Below are 15,559 nucleotides of genomic sequence, written 5' to 3'. Positions count from 1 at the left end.
TGGAGGGCTTTCAAAACAACTGCCAACATGCCCAGGACTGGTCGCCCCAGCAAGTTCACCCCAAGAGCAGACCGCAAGATGCTAAAAGAGGTCTCCAAAAACCCTAAAGTGTCATCTCGAGAACTACAGCAGGCTCTGGCTACTGTTGATGTAGAAGTACATGCCTCTACAATCAGAAAGAGACTGTACAAGTTTAACTTGCATGGGAGGTGTGCAAGGAGGAAACCTTTGCTTTCCAAGAGAAACATCGAGGCCAGACTGACATTTGCCAGAGATAAAGTTGACAAAGACCAGGACTTCTGGAATAATGTTCTTTGGACAGATGAGTCCAAAATTGAATTATTTGGACACAACAGCAGAGGACATGTTTGGCGTAAACCAAACACAGCATTCCAAGAAAAGAACCTTATACCAACTGTGAAGCATGGAGGTGGAAGTGTCATGGTTTGGGGCTGCTTTGCTGCAGCAGGACCTGGTCAGCTCACCATCATAGAATCCACGATGAATTCTACTGTGTATCAGAAGGTGCTTGAAGAACATGTGAGACCATCAGTTAGAAAATTAAAGCTGAAGCGGAACTGGACCATGCAACATGACAATGACCCAAAACATACTAGTAAATCAACCAAAGATTGGCTGAAAAAGAAGAAATGGAGAGTCCTGGAATGGCCAAGTCAAAGTCCAGATTTGAATCCCATTGAGATGCTGTGGGGTGACTTGAAAAGGGCTGTACATGCAAGAAACCCCTCAAACATCTCACAGCTGAAAAAGTTCTGCATTGAGGAGTGGGGTAAAATTTCCTCAGACCGATGTCGAAGACTGGTAGATGGCTACAAGAACCGTCTCACTGCAGTTATTTCAGCCAAAGGAGGTAACACTCGCTATTAGGGGCAAGGGTGTCCTATCTTTTTCCTCAGTTAGAATAGGCATTTTTGTAGAATGACATTTACAGAAGATCTTGAAAAGACTTTTCTTCAGTTTTCTTTGTTTAGTTGGATTACTTTAATCTCTCTGTATTGTTGAAACGGAGATGAAATAACATTTTATTAAAAATGTTACAAAAAACCACATGCTTTCAAAGGGTGTCCTAATTTTTTCACATGACTGTAAATGTGCCCAATAGTACATTTCGTAGAAGTAAATAACCTTTTAAAACTGAGTTACCAAATGATCCATAACCACTCACCACAATAATACTGTACAGAAAGTATTATGCATCATGTTCTGTATACATACAACATTGGATTGAATATTGTATACATATACGATTAGAGATCAGTGAAAACATTCTAAACAAATTGGCTTAGTAACAAGTTTCCCAAGAACTTTTTTTCCAGCAAGTCCAAAGTTTGGGGTATTTGGGGCATACAAATTGTGCAAAATAGCATCCACTATTTTACATATCTGAATACAGAGTGGATGATAAGAGGAAGAAGGAGAACCACGTGACCCCATCCCAGTGGGCTTGACCAAAATGCCTTGCAAGCAGGCTCAACCAGTCATAAGGACTATAGCTGTGATATCAGTGGAAGGGTCATTAGCACTATAAAATATCCCATCCAGAGCACACAGGGAACACTGTATGTCAAGATCATTACTAATGATGTCTTGGTGTTAAATAGCTTGAAAGTAGTTGGACACAGCCCTAGGAAACGTCATACACAACTGTTCAGGGCAATTGGGGCACTTTCGATTCAAGTCAAATTTATTTGCACAGAATCGGAGCTAAAACAAAGTTCAGGAAATTTGCTCATCTCTACTTGCTAATATAAAATTATACAATTATCATAGCACAATACAAATACCAAGAACTTTGTCAGCAGCAGGGACATACAAGAGATTTATCTTGTCAAAAGATAGTTTGATATTTGGATGGTGCTTACTGAATCATCATCATTAGATCTGTTTTTTTTTTTTTTTCCTTCATTACCTGCAAGATTAGGCTGCTGGTTGTAATTATGTACACAGGAGATGAATATTGCGGCCTATCTTACACAAACACATCAATAACAACATTATCAAGAAATCTCTAGGCCTTTGTTGATCATTAAAAATGCCAAGATCACAGAATGTACAAGAGCTAGAATTCCAAATCCCTCTTTTTTATCTGTGCTAAAATGAAGTTTAGTAGTTAAGAACACTTAATGAGGCAATTCCATAACTGACAATTTGCTTGCAAGCAAGTACAGAAAGCAGCATTGTAAAATGCTAATTTTAATGAAATAAAATATACAGCATAAAAAGTGTAAAGTGCTACAGAGCCCTCTCGTGAACGGTTCAATGAGCTCATCGTTAGATGGCATTTGCAATCAGAAATGCAGCCAGTGCTATTACCATCGAAACTACTATTACTAACCTTCTTATGCTCACATTCACTCACTCTTCTTTTATCCTAAATCTAAATCAAACATTTATGAAAAGTGGACACGGCTCCGTGGGAAGTTGACGCTAGATATTGAAACACAAAGCATGGATGAAGTGGATAGAAAGTTCCTTCCCATGCAAAGTTTCATAGAAATGAAAGATTATGATTTTCTTATTATACAGCAATGGTCCATGCTTGTTAACCTTTACTCATTAAAGAGGACCTTTCACTAGTATACAAACTAAAAACTAACTCTATCAGTGGGCAGAGCGGCGCCCAGGGGTCCCCCTGCACTTACTAGTATGCCTGGGCGCCGCTCCGTTCGCCCGGTATAGGCTCTGGTTTCTCAGCTCCGTCTGTTGTATTGGACTGATTTTTTGTAGGAGGCGTGTCCCTACGCTATGAGCTGTGCGCTGCGATTGGCCAGTGCTGCAGCAAGGGACACGCCTCCTACAAAAAATCTGTCCAGTACAACAGACGGAGCTGAGACACCGGAGCCTATACCGGGCGAACAGAGCGGCGCCCAGGCATACTGTAAGTGCAGAGGGACCCCTGGGCGCCGCTCTGCCCACTGATAGAGTTAGTTTTTAGTTTGTATACTAGTGAAAGGTCCTCTTTAAGAAGTACTCCCACTCCTTGCAAAGTGGCATCATTCACTTTTAGCTCTTCTAGTTTCTTAGACTTCAATAGAACTGTGCTCTTTGAAGTATGGATTTTTCTATTAAATTGATATTTTTGATCCAGAAGACTGAGGCCTCATTCAATCAGCTATTGTACCTTGACATCTTTGTTGTCAAGATCTGCCATGCTGTACAATATACATATACAAACATAATTATCTAAGGGATATGAAGTAAACATGAGGGTAAGATATGGATGTGTACAAAAGGAAGGCGAGAGGCAGACGTGGTGTGCAAGCAATGGAAATGCAGCATTAAGTAAGCAACAGAGACATAATATTAGCAAAACACGTGCAAGAGGGTGCACGGAGGGGAATAGATAGCAGAATAGAAATGATCCACGACTTGAACATCTGGATACTTGTAAATGATGACACATATTCAGCAATCAAAGCGACTTCCACAGTGCATTACAAATGATGCACTGTGTTACAATCAAAAGGGTTTTAGGTTTTAGAGTGCCTGCATTTCTCCAAGTTTATTTTTTCTTTAATTTTCTCTCTCAGACAAAATAAGGGCAGATAAGAGTCTACACCAGATACAGAGGCGGTGGATCAGCTGTATCCTTTCATCTCTCTGCAATATCCCGCATGCATATATATATATCAATGCAACAGAAAATAGATATTTCACGCTGGTTATATGATGGTAGCAGACAGATTTTAAGGGTGATCTCAATCAGGCAGAAGGAAGCCATTGCCTAGTTTATAGTGCTACAGTTTATCCTATACAAATACTGTTTACAAAGTGACTCAGTTTACTACAGCAAGAAAGTGGTAGACTATTCATTGCTTTGCTGCGTTTTTCAAAAATCTGACCTCAGACTATCAATGAGGCTCATTGGATCCCAGAACATCTGCTGTGTGGACAGGAAGTCAGTTTATTTTATTCCTTTGAGAGCATCAATGCCAATCTCATAGGAACCATTTAGAGAAACTGACTTCCTGTCCACATGGCAGACACTGTAAGATCCACCAAGTCTCATCAGGATTTGCATAATCTATGTGCCGAAAGTAACAGAGGCTGAAAAGACATAAAAATAACTTATGTGTAAGTTTGTAAAAAAAAAACAGTAATATACAATGCTGCACTGACATTTTCTGCATAAATTGGACCTAAAACTACAACTGATTTTTACACAACATAAATAAACCAAATCAAACAAGTGAGTCAAAAATATTAGATGTGGTCATTTTTATTGAGGAAAATGTTCTAATAGCACATGTCTGTGAGTGGCAAAAGTATGCGAACCTTTGCTTTCAATATACACTACGTGTGGAATTATTAGGCAAATGAGTATTTTGACCACATCATCCTCTTTATGCATGTTGTCTTACTCCAAGCTGTATAGGCTCGAAAGCTTACTACCAATTAAGCATATTAGGTGATGTGCATCTCTGTAATGAGAAGGGGTGTGGTCTAATGACATCAACACCCTATATCAGGTGTGCATAATTATTAGGCAACTTCTTTTCCTTTGGCAAAATGGGTCAAAAGAAGGACTTGACAGGCTCAGAAAAGTCAAAAATAGTGAGATATCTTGCAGAGGGATGCAGCACTCTTTAAATTGCAAAGCTTCTGAAGCGTGATCATCGAACAATCAAGCGTTTCATTCAAAATAGTCAACAGGGTCGCAAGAAGCGTGTGGAAAAACCAAGGCGCAAAATAACTGCCCATGAACTGAGAAAAGTCAAGCGTGCAGCTGCCAAGATGCCACTTGCCACCAGTTTGGCCATATTTCAGAGCTGCAACATCACTGGAGTGCCCAAAAGCACAAGGTGTGCAATACTCAGAGACATGGCCAAGGTAAGAAAGGCTGAAAGACGACCACCACTGAACAAGACACACAAGCTGAAACGTCAAGACTGGGCCAAGAAATATCTCAAGACTGATTTTTCTAAGGTTTTATGGACTGATGAAATGAGAGTGAGTCTTGATGGGCCAGATGGCTGGATTGGTAAAGGGCAGAGAGCTCCAGTCCGACTCAGACGCCAGCAAGGTGGAGGTGGAGTACTGGTTTGGGCTGGTATCATCAAAGATGAGCTTGTGGGGCCTTTTTGGGTTGAGGATGGAGACAAGCTCAACTCCCAGTCCTACTGCCAGTTTCTGGAAGACACCTTCTTCAAGCAGTGGTACAGGAAGAAGTCTGCAAGGTAAGAAAAACATGATTTTCATGCAGGACAATGCTCCATCACACGCGTCCAAGTACTCCACAACGTGGCTGGCAAGAAAGGGTATAAAAGAAGAAAATCTAATGACATGGCCTCCTTGTTCACCTGATCTGAACCCCATTGAGAACCTGTGGTCCATCATCAAATGTGAGATTTACAAGGAGGGAAAACAGTACACCTCTCTGAACAGTGTCTGGGAGGCTGTGGTTGCTGCTGCACGCAATGTTGATGGTGAACAGATCAAAACACTGACAGAATCCATGGATGGCAGGCTTTTGAGTGTCCTTGCAAAGAAAGGAGGCTATATTGGTCACTGATTTGTTTTTGTTTTGTTTTTGAATGTCAGAAATGTATATTTGTGAATGTTGAGATGTTATATTGGTTTCACTGGTAAAAATAAATAATTGAAATGGGTATATATTTGTTTTTTGTTAAGTTGCCTAATAATTATGTACAGTAATAGTCACCTGCACACACAGATATCCCCCTAAAATAGCTAAAACTAAAAACAAACTAAAAACTACTTCCAAAAATATTCAGCTTTGATATTAATGAGTTTTTTGGGTTCATTGAGAACATGGTTGTTGTTCAATAATAAAATTAATCCTCAAAAATACAACTTGCCTAATAATTCTGCACTCCCTGTATAGTGTGACCCTCGTGTGCAGCAATAACTGCAAGTAAATGTTTCCTGTAATATATTGATTGGTTCTGCACATCGGATTGGAGGAATTTTAGCCAATTCCTCCATGCAAAACAGCTTCAACTCTGCCTTGTTGGTGGATTTCATCCCATGAAGTGCCCACGTCAGGTCCTTCCACAAAACTTCTAATGGATTAAGGTCAGCGCTTTGACTCTTATATTTACCTTCATTCTTCTTAGGCAGAGTGGCTTGTGTGCTTAGGGTGATTATCTTCATGGCATTCAGAATTCATTATTTCATCAATGATGGCAAGCTGCCCTGGCCCAGATGCATCAAAACATACCCAAACCATGATATTACCCCCATTATTTTTTACAGATGATATTTTTTTATGCTGGGAGGCACAGTTTTTCTTGCTCCAAACATAACGTTTAACATTTTAACCAAAAAGTTCTATTTTGGTTTCATCTGTCCACAAAACATTTTTCCAATAGCAGCTTTCACCTTGCTATCCTGCAACATATACCATTGTTGTTCAGTGTCCTCCTAATGGTGTGCAAAACGTCTTTAGTAGCTTAGAGGTTAGCTTCGGTTCCTTTGTGACCTTACTAATACATACCTTGCTCTTGTCATGATCTTTTTTGGTCGACTACTTCTGAGGAGGACAATAGTGGTCTTGAATTTCCTTTATTTGTACACTATCTGTCTGACTATGGATTGGTGGAGTCCAAACTTTTCAGAGATGGTTTTGTAAGCTTTTCCAGCCTATTCAGCATCAATGACTTTTCTTCTGAGGTCCTCAGAAATCAATCAGACTTTGATTGATCCCTGTTCTTTAAACAAAACAGGTTGCTTAGTCACATCTGATTGTCATCAGAATAAATGCGAACACCTGCCTCTAATTTAACCTTCACCTTATCTGCTAATCCTAAAGGTTCACAAACTTCTGCCACACACAGACATGTGATATTGGATCATGTTTTCGAAAAGAGAAACATCAACGCTGAAGCCAACAGTTGGCTGAAGAGGATCTAGTAACTATGCCTATGCTGAGAAGGAAGAAAACAAACCCTGGACCAGAAGATGGAGATGCCGGAGCCAGCGTGGAGGACAAAAGAAATGCAAAGCAGTTAAGTATGATCCTTTCAGTAGCAGAGACAGGCTGCCGGGACCTGATGGAAAATGATGTATTCCTGGACAAGCCCTTGAAGCCAACAGTCAAGATGCCAATATGCCATTACTTAGAGGAGATTATTAGAGAAGATGCTTGTAGATCCAATGGAGAAAAAGATAAGATTAGCAGCTGTTGCTTTTTACTGCCACTTATGTCAGGGGACACTGGACATTTAGTAAGTGTCTGGCAGCCTCCAAATATTACATTAAATCAGACAAAGGCCATCTTTGATATCTAAATGAAGGAAAACACCAACATTTCTTTCTCAAGACTGAATTAATAGTATTTTACTTGTAAGTAAACATTGAACCCACTTTACAATGGTGTTATTGAATTTTAAACATATAGCGCTGCATTTTTAAAATATCACTACAAATTGTGTCATTTATAATTTCCTATTGGATGTCTTATTTAAGCAAAATGAGTGAAGATGTTACAGAAGGAAACATGTTAATATTTCACATTCAGGCATTAAGCGTACTTTGTATTGAGAACATTTTTATACTTTCAACAGGGAGACAGATCGGTGGAGTATAATATAAGACATTACCTCCCATTATACATGTAGTACATCACAGAGAAGAAAGTGAACAGTTAAATTAGCAGTAATTGATTCTATCAGAAGTTCTGGAGAAAGAATCCATGGTGACTGTGCGCTAAATAGAATGTGGAATACCGAGCTGTTAATACAGTTAAAGTAACAAGTTTTCTTTGTTACAGAAATGAAGAACTGCCATTATCACTTAGGTCTGCCTATGAATCCAGTGAACCAGTAACAATGGCTGTCAATTGGAATTTGGTTGTTTCAAGAGCCCATCCAAATTATAAGCTCATGTTTATAGCACATGAACTGACAACAAAGGGCACTCGTCTCATCAAAAGTTGTCTACGGAACCTAAAATGTAATTATTAACAATGCTTCTGTACTTTGTGTAATAAGCTGTACGTGAGATGTGTCATAAATTAAGAAATACATTTATTACATCCCTGAATGGGAAATTAGATCCCCAAATGGATTTGGAATTAGCTGTGAAAATATATTATCTAGGCACTATATACTCCACGATTCCCTTTAGGCTACTTTCACACTGGTGTTTTGGCTTTCCGTTTGTGAGATCCGTCATGGCCTCTCGCAAGCGGTCCAAAACGGATCAGTTTGGCCCTAATGCATTCTGAATGGGAAAAGATCCGCTCAGGATGCATCAGTTTGCCTCCGTTCCGTCTCCAATCCGCTTTGGAGGCAGACACCAAAACACTGCTTGCAGCGTTTTGGGCTCCGTCTGACGTAACTGAGCCAAACTGATCCATGACGGATCTGCACCAAACACGAGTGTGAAAGTAGCCTTACTCCAAAATAAACTGAATCAATTTGTAAGATTTCTGTGAATAAAATATTGATGACCTATACTCAGGATAGATAATCAAAATGAAATCAATGCTCATCGATTGGTTGTTCGAAGAAGCCGTGGCACTCTCGCGAGCACTGCAGTCTCTTCCTAGGCCAGTGACATCATGTTCATTGGTCACAAGCGATTATGTATAGCTCATTCCCATTCAAGTGACTGGCCACTGCTGCAAAACCACACACAGCCATTACACAATGTACAGTGTTGTGCATGGTATGCTCTGAGGAGGCTACGGCCTCACAAGAGCGCTGCAGCCTCTTCAAACAACTGATTAGCATGGGTATCAGGAGTCCGATCCCCACCCATGAGATATTGATAACCTATCTTAAGGATAGACAAAGTTAGTCAGCACATCTTGTAAGATGGTGCACATCGCCATTGCTGAAACTACAAAAGCAAATGCAACATCAATATTGTACTCCTGGAAAATCCCTTTAAGGTTTTGAAAAAAAAAAACTACTTATGAGAGACGTTTTTGTTCTTTCTTTACTTTATCCCACTTTTCTGGGAGCAGAAAATATGAAATTAAATTCAGACCTACCATTTATATTCTTGAAGATGTTGAGAATTGGGAGAATCTGACGGTAGTAGGGCACAAGAGCTTCACCAACCATTTCAGCAGAGACAACCAAGTGCTGGAGCACTTTAAGGGTGGTGCAGATTACTTGCCGGTTACGAATATTCAAAGCATCTAAAACAAAATGACATGTTTATATTACAAATGTACCTGCTCATATAATACTTACTGTGAATCCATGTGCAAGCAAAATAGATATATTTAATCACCAATATGAGATGCTCACACGTTGAAATATATCTTGTAGAACAGTCAATGGGATACTTCAACGTCAATTATGAAAACAAAAAGCCTCAAAGGGAGTTTTACAGGTTCATTAATAGACCATCAATATCTGTGGGGTCTGACTCCCAGTACCCCCGGCAAGCAGCTGAAGGGACCGCTGAGCTTGTGTGACCACTGTGAACTGTTCAGTGTTTGTCTACATGCATGCCGCACACATGTCCCATTCACTTGTATGAGACGAAGATGCAATACCCTTCACCACCATACTAAGTAGAGGGTGTGCAGGTAGATGGACCAATGTAAGCAATGAATCGGCAGCAGTGCTTGGACAAATGCGGTGGCCTCTTCACACAGCTGATCAGTGGGGATGCACAGTTAGGGCTGTATTACCCTTACATGACGATTGTCAGGAAGGAATAGTTCCTTCCCGAAAATCACCTACTAGTCAGTGAAGGAGACCACTGCATTTACATGCAGCGATCTCCTCCACAGTATGCGAAAGAGAGATCATTAATGCCATCTCTCATCCCCATACAGAATTATTATTTGCCAGCAGCAGAGCGTCATTAGACGGTAAGATCTGCTGCAAACAAATGATTTTTGTAACTATATAATAGATGCAATTACCTGTTTGCTTGTTCAGCGGGTAATCAATGGCATTTTTTCCTACAAATGCTTGTTAACGATGATCTGGACGACCCTCAGCTAGTGCAATACAGATCTTAAACCCCTACATATATTATAGTGATGGCCTTGTCCTGAGGATATGTGATCGATATTCTGATCCCAGAAAACCCCTTCGGTACAAAATGGGGCACAGTTAGAAGATGGACCATGCAACTGGTCACATTTCTAAAATACTCCTGAAATATAATCCATTTAATAATCTAAGATTTTTTTTATTGCCATGTAGTTTTCTGCGAGTTATATACCGTATTTAATGACACATTTTTTTATTTTTCACAAAACCAAGTATATTTATAAAGATAAATCCAAGCATAAGCACCACTAACAATACTCTGTATCTTCTCCCCATTTCATCAGGTCACTTAAACCTGTCTCAGTTATTCAAGGGATCTTCAGCTGTGCTAGACCACCAACTCTGTATAATCTACATTTCTGCTACATCTCCAGATCTTCTATGTCACCTACTGAGCTACACCATTCTTCAGCATCAGCTACCCAGCTCTGCTTAGCAGAACCACCTCACTAGCTCAGAACATAAATCTGTTCCATCCATTATGTGCAACTACTAGGAAGTAGGATATAAGGTGGCAGTGGACTCCTTTATCTACTGGGCCTTGGGACAGCTGCATAGGTTATATAATTGTAACATCACCAGCCCATGTCTTTCGCCGCCCTGCTAATTCTATTAAAACATTATTTATTTTACAACTACTACTCTCATTTGAGCCTCCACTACCACTCCCCTCCTCCCTTTGCTCTGTGTGCAGCTGCACGACCACTTCTAATTACTAAGCAGATTCTGCTACAACACTGAGCTACTGACCTCATTTCCTCGACAGAGCTTTAGGTTCCTTGATGTCTGGTTAACTAGTGAAGGTATGCCATTCTGTCTGTCTGCCTGTGTACAGAACTCCTGCTTGTTTATTGACTCTGATACTCAACTGTCTACCCAAACCTCGGATTCGTTTCTCGGATACGCAGGAACTCTGCCTGCCCAGACCTCGGCCTGTGTTGCAGTAATGATTTTCTTCTAGTCAATGAGAACATTGATAAGGCATTTGAGCTACAACTATGGCTATGGATGCACTTTATACTATTTATTATTGTTATTATTCAATCTAATGTTTGACCCAGTTCACATTAAGCCACACCAGCTAAGAAATTTGTGTTATCTGTACAATTCATTTAAGAAAACATTGGCCCAGATTTACTAATGTATCTTCACCAAAAATCTGTTTAACAGTGGTGCAAAATGGCACAAATTGGCGCATTTAGGGTTTCTACACATTTCCATGACATGCGCAAAAGGGTGGAGCTTAGCAGAAAGTAGGCGGGGCTTTCAAAACTGGACAGAGCCTAATGGGGGCAGTGCAAATCTGGCTTACAAAAACTGTCTGAAAAGTGTCCATCCGTGCACCAGATTCATCATCCAGCCTGAGCCCATGTGATAAATGTGGTGCAGGTCTAGACAGCCGGTCTACGCTTATGCCATCTTTCCAATTAGTAAACCTGCGCCATTCTTTTTTTACAGGATCTTCTAACTCTTTCTAAATACAGCAGAAAGAAGCCAATAAAACCATGTCGATCAGTTCCTGGATGGGCACAGATTAATCCACTGACTTATCAAATATTTTGGACAGCAAAAATGGCACTGCAGACTGTTACAGCAGTCACAATTAACAGAACCCCTAATGGACTGGCCTGGACTGGATTAATGCCAATGAGAAAAGAGTCTTAGTGAAGCTTTAAAAAACTGCATCATTTTCCTTTGAAAGCTTCTACAATGCAGACGACTGCTTTTCCTTCTCTCTGTTCATAAACAGAAGGAAGATAACCAGGCAAAGCACTGCTTCTACAATCCACAATCATAGGATTAGTCATGTCTATACCACTGAAAGAGACAAGAGAACTATACCGTACAGTAATGCCCACAATGTCCATTTTCATAGGATATTTTATTAATACAAATTGTTTTACAAAGAAACACAAAAGAGACAGCAGATTAGATGCTGCAGTAAATGAATGATGCATTATGTTAAGCATCTTGCTTTAAATTGTACAAAGTCATGAATTAATTATAGGTAATACTGTATAATTAAAGAGCTAACTGCACAATGAAGAACATGCACATCCATCATTCATTTCTATCCGTGCGGTCCCCTCAACGCTGTGAAAGTAATTCTGGTCAAGTTTTGTGGTTTCAGCTAACAATGAAGCTTTTCTTGTTAAAAAATTATAAAAAAAAAATAATCTAAAATCCTTTGTGATGTTTAACTTACCCTCTAATATCAGATATCAACATGTAATTGACTACTAGACTATAATAAATTTGGATCTTGGATGCTAAGGGGGTAATTTACTAGCCTGAAATACGCCTAAATTGTATTTTCCGGCGTATAAGACTACTGGGCGTATAATGCGACCCCCAACTTTTCCATTTAAAATATAGGGTTTGGGCTATACTCGCCGTATAAGACTACCCCTGCCTGCCCAGCCCTCCCTATCTCCAAGATGATCTTCTTCAGTCCTGGGAACTGACCATGACAGCCAGGGCTTCAGTAGTGTCCTGGCTGCCATGGTAACCTATCTTTTTCTTTTCACATTCCCAGTTTCCCACATAGTAACTACTAGGGGCTGTGAAAAGATGGTGGATCCATTGCCATGGGGGATCTGTGGATGGCACTGTTATGGAGGGAATATGTGGATGGCACTGTTATGGGGAGGGGGATCAGTTGATGGCACTGTTATGGGGAGGGGGATCTGTGGATGACACTGCTATGGGGGATCTATTGATGACACTATATAGCATCTTATGCTATATGTGTCATTCACAGATCTCCCCCAATACAACAGGCCCCGTCGCTCACAACAGTATAATATCTAAAGACCTATTCCTTAACCAGCAGTAACTTGAACTTTAAATTAGCGGTTTGATCTTTAGTACCTTACAATAAAGCTCCGGTAACAGTCAGAGCAGGCGGCAGCGTAACGTCACTCACTCACGTGACGCGCCTGCTCCGCCTGCTTCATTCATAAAGTGGGCAGAGCAGGCGCGTCACATAAGTGAGTGACGTTACACCGCCACCCGATCTGCCTGTAACCGAAGCTTCATTGTAAGGTAATAAAGATCACAGTGCTAATTTAAAGTTCAAGTTACTGCTGGTTAATGAATATTCTTTAGATATTATACTGCTGTGAGTGGCTGATACATCGCTGCGCTATATTCTAACCCCCAGGCAAGTGCCCCCGTTACCATGGGAACGCCTGGGGGTTAGAATATACCATCAGATATAAGACGACTTTTGAAAATAATTTCTAGTGTTAGAAAGTCGTCTTATACACTTGAAAATATGGTAGGTGTATATCAGGCGCAGATGGTTAGTTGCAACGCTATCTGCGACTTCGCCCCGCTCACGCCAGTTCTAAAATTGTGGACGGGGAAGGGGATGGGCCAGGAGACGTAGAAAATGGTCTAAATGTAAGACAGCTCGGAAGCTGTCTTACATTTAGAACTGGCGCTGGCTGCACCGAAGTTACGAAGAGGCCGGCACTTCTTCATAACTTCAGCGGATCCACCACCAGCGCAGGGCCTTTATTAAGACCGGTGTCTAAAACCTCGGTCTTAATAAACGTGCCCCTAAATATATACTAATCTTTCTATAACTGCATGACAAAGCATATAAAATCTACTCTTTAACATAAAGCATTAAGGGTAAGGTAGCAGGTGTGGTTCCACTGAGTTGCTGAATGTATCTGGCTACTTCAAAGGGCATTATCTAAATGGCCTACTCAGCTTTCACCCTTTCACCTCTGTACAGTGATCTGGTCTTCGCTGCAGGGGAACCACCAGGCCGCCACTGCTCCATGATAGTTGATCCAGGCTGGTAAGAGATACTGGTATGAAACACCATGGGGACAGGCAAAATTGTAGTCAGTAGACAAGCTTAAGTTACAAAGCTTATTCAGTCTTGTAAAAAGACCAAAGGTCAGAGGTGGTGGCACAAAACATCAGACTGCACTTAACACACCCTTGCAGGCACTACGTAAGCTAAGAGCCTTTTACCTCAGGCACTCTCCCATAGGGGAAGGTGTCTTAAACACCCAATGAAGGCTAGCCATTGGCTGGGGACTGTTTAGTATACGTGTGTTGGACCTTTTAGAGCCAAACAGAGTATGCACCCAAAGGGCAAGGAGAAGTACAGGCAGGAAGTGAGAAGGCTGTGTAGTGCAAGTAAGAGACAAACAGTGCTAACAGTGCTCCCACTGCCATGCTTTATGGGCACAGACTGCTGGAAGCACAGGGCGGCAGGACAGGTGAGCATTTAGGCATCCGTGCCTACAGAAAATGGGGAGATACTGGTGGCAGAATTACAGTCAGTATGCTTTATCACAATCCACTGCTTGCCTTGTGTGTGCAATTCAGGGCCTTTGGCAGCCACTAGGGCATGTTGCTAAAAGTCGTTCCTTTAAATCTTAGAAAACCTTTTTAAAATAATGATGACCGGATAGTTCATCAGTATCTGATCGGTGGGGGCTCAACCCCCATGGACCCCCTCCGATTAGCTGTTTGAGAAGGCACTGGCGCTCCTGTGAGCACTGCGGTCTTTACTGTGTATACCAAGCACAGTGCCGTAAAGTGTACAGCGGCTGTGCTTCCTATCGCAGTTCGGCCCCATTCAGTTCTATGGGGCTGAGCTGTGCCTAGGCCATGTGACTGATGAACGCATCTTCACTAGGCCTAAGGAAAACTGCGAGAAGACCAAAGGCGCTACTGTGAGTGTTGCTGCCTTCTCGAACAGCTGATTCTCGGCGTCCTGCATGTTAGACTCCACGATCAGATATCCAGAGGATAGGTCATCTGTATTTAACTCTCAGAAAACCCCTTTAACTGTCAATGAACTCTTGATCCTGTTTAGTTTTTCCCAAATTACAAATTGGGTTAAAATTTGAAAACAAACAAAGAAATACAAGTCTTCTGCAAGGTTCTTGAGCATATGAATAATACTGAAAACAGACTGATGCAGCAGAAATATTGGAAGCTATAGAGTTATCCAGTATACTGTATCAATACTTGACAGTTTAAAGAGCATTCATTGAATGGAAATAAGCTTTAATGGCTGCCACCTTAAGGGTGCGCTCAAATGGTGTGGTACAGCCTCACCATCCGCATGCAGATTACCAGTACCGCTATATGCCAATGTGAACTGATGCTTGTTATTTGAAAGAACAGAAGGTAGAGGTTGTGGCCCGGACATTAGCGGTAATCTGCATGCAGAGCCTACAACTGTTCTGCATTGTAAATGGTCACCCTTATTCTACTTTTAATTGCTTCGTAAAGAATGTTGGAGCAGCATCTTACAGGAACAGGGAAAATAATGTGCCTCACGTATATGCATTTCGTACATAGCTATAGAAGAATAGCTTTCAGGATAATGTTTGAATTGTGATCTATGAAGCACCACCTTTTCTTATATTGTGTGGATGGAACTATGACTGAGATCTGTACTTGTTATTGGAACATTCCAGCACATTTAAATTTAGTATATCTTTGCTATCTCTTGCTCAATGACCATTTTCTCCCAGTAGCAAAGGACTTAAATAAATCTTAGTGGATTTAAGCCAGGGTTAAAA

The 15,559-nt window shown here is 40.9% G+C and overlaps 1 protein-coding gene across 1 annotated transcript in view; it reads right to left on the bottom strand.

The window, feature by feature from the left end:
* PACRG (parkin coregulated) overlaps positions 1-15,559 on the bottom strand; it is a 537,929-nt gene that overhangs the window by 170,544 nt on the left and 351,826 nt on the right. Inside the window, exon 4 of the mRNA XM_044292455.1 lies at positions 8,981-9,130. Within this exon, the coding sequence (XP_044148390.1) occupies positions 8,981-9,130 (150 nt within the window). The remainder of the gene's footprint in view (positions 1-8,980; positions 9,131-15,559) is intronic.

Source organism: Bufo gargarizans, chromosome 4 (assembly GCF_014858855.1).
Source record: "Bufo gargarizans isolate SCDJY-AF-19 chromosome 4, ASM1485885v1, whole genome shotgun sequence".
Lineage (NCBI taxonomy): Eukaryota > Metazoa > Chordata > Amphibia > Anura > Bufonidae > Bufo > Bufo gargarizans.
Note: the sequence above shows the minus strand (reverse complement) of the source record. Positions and strands in the feature narration are given on the sequence as shown.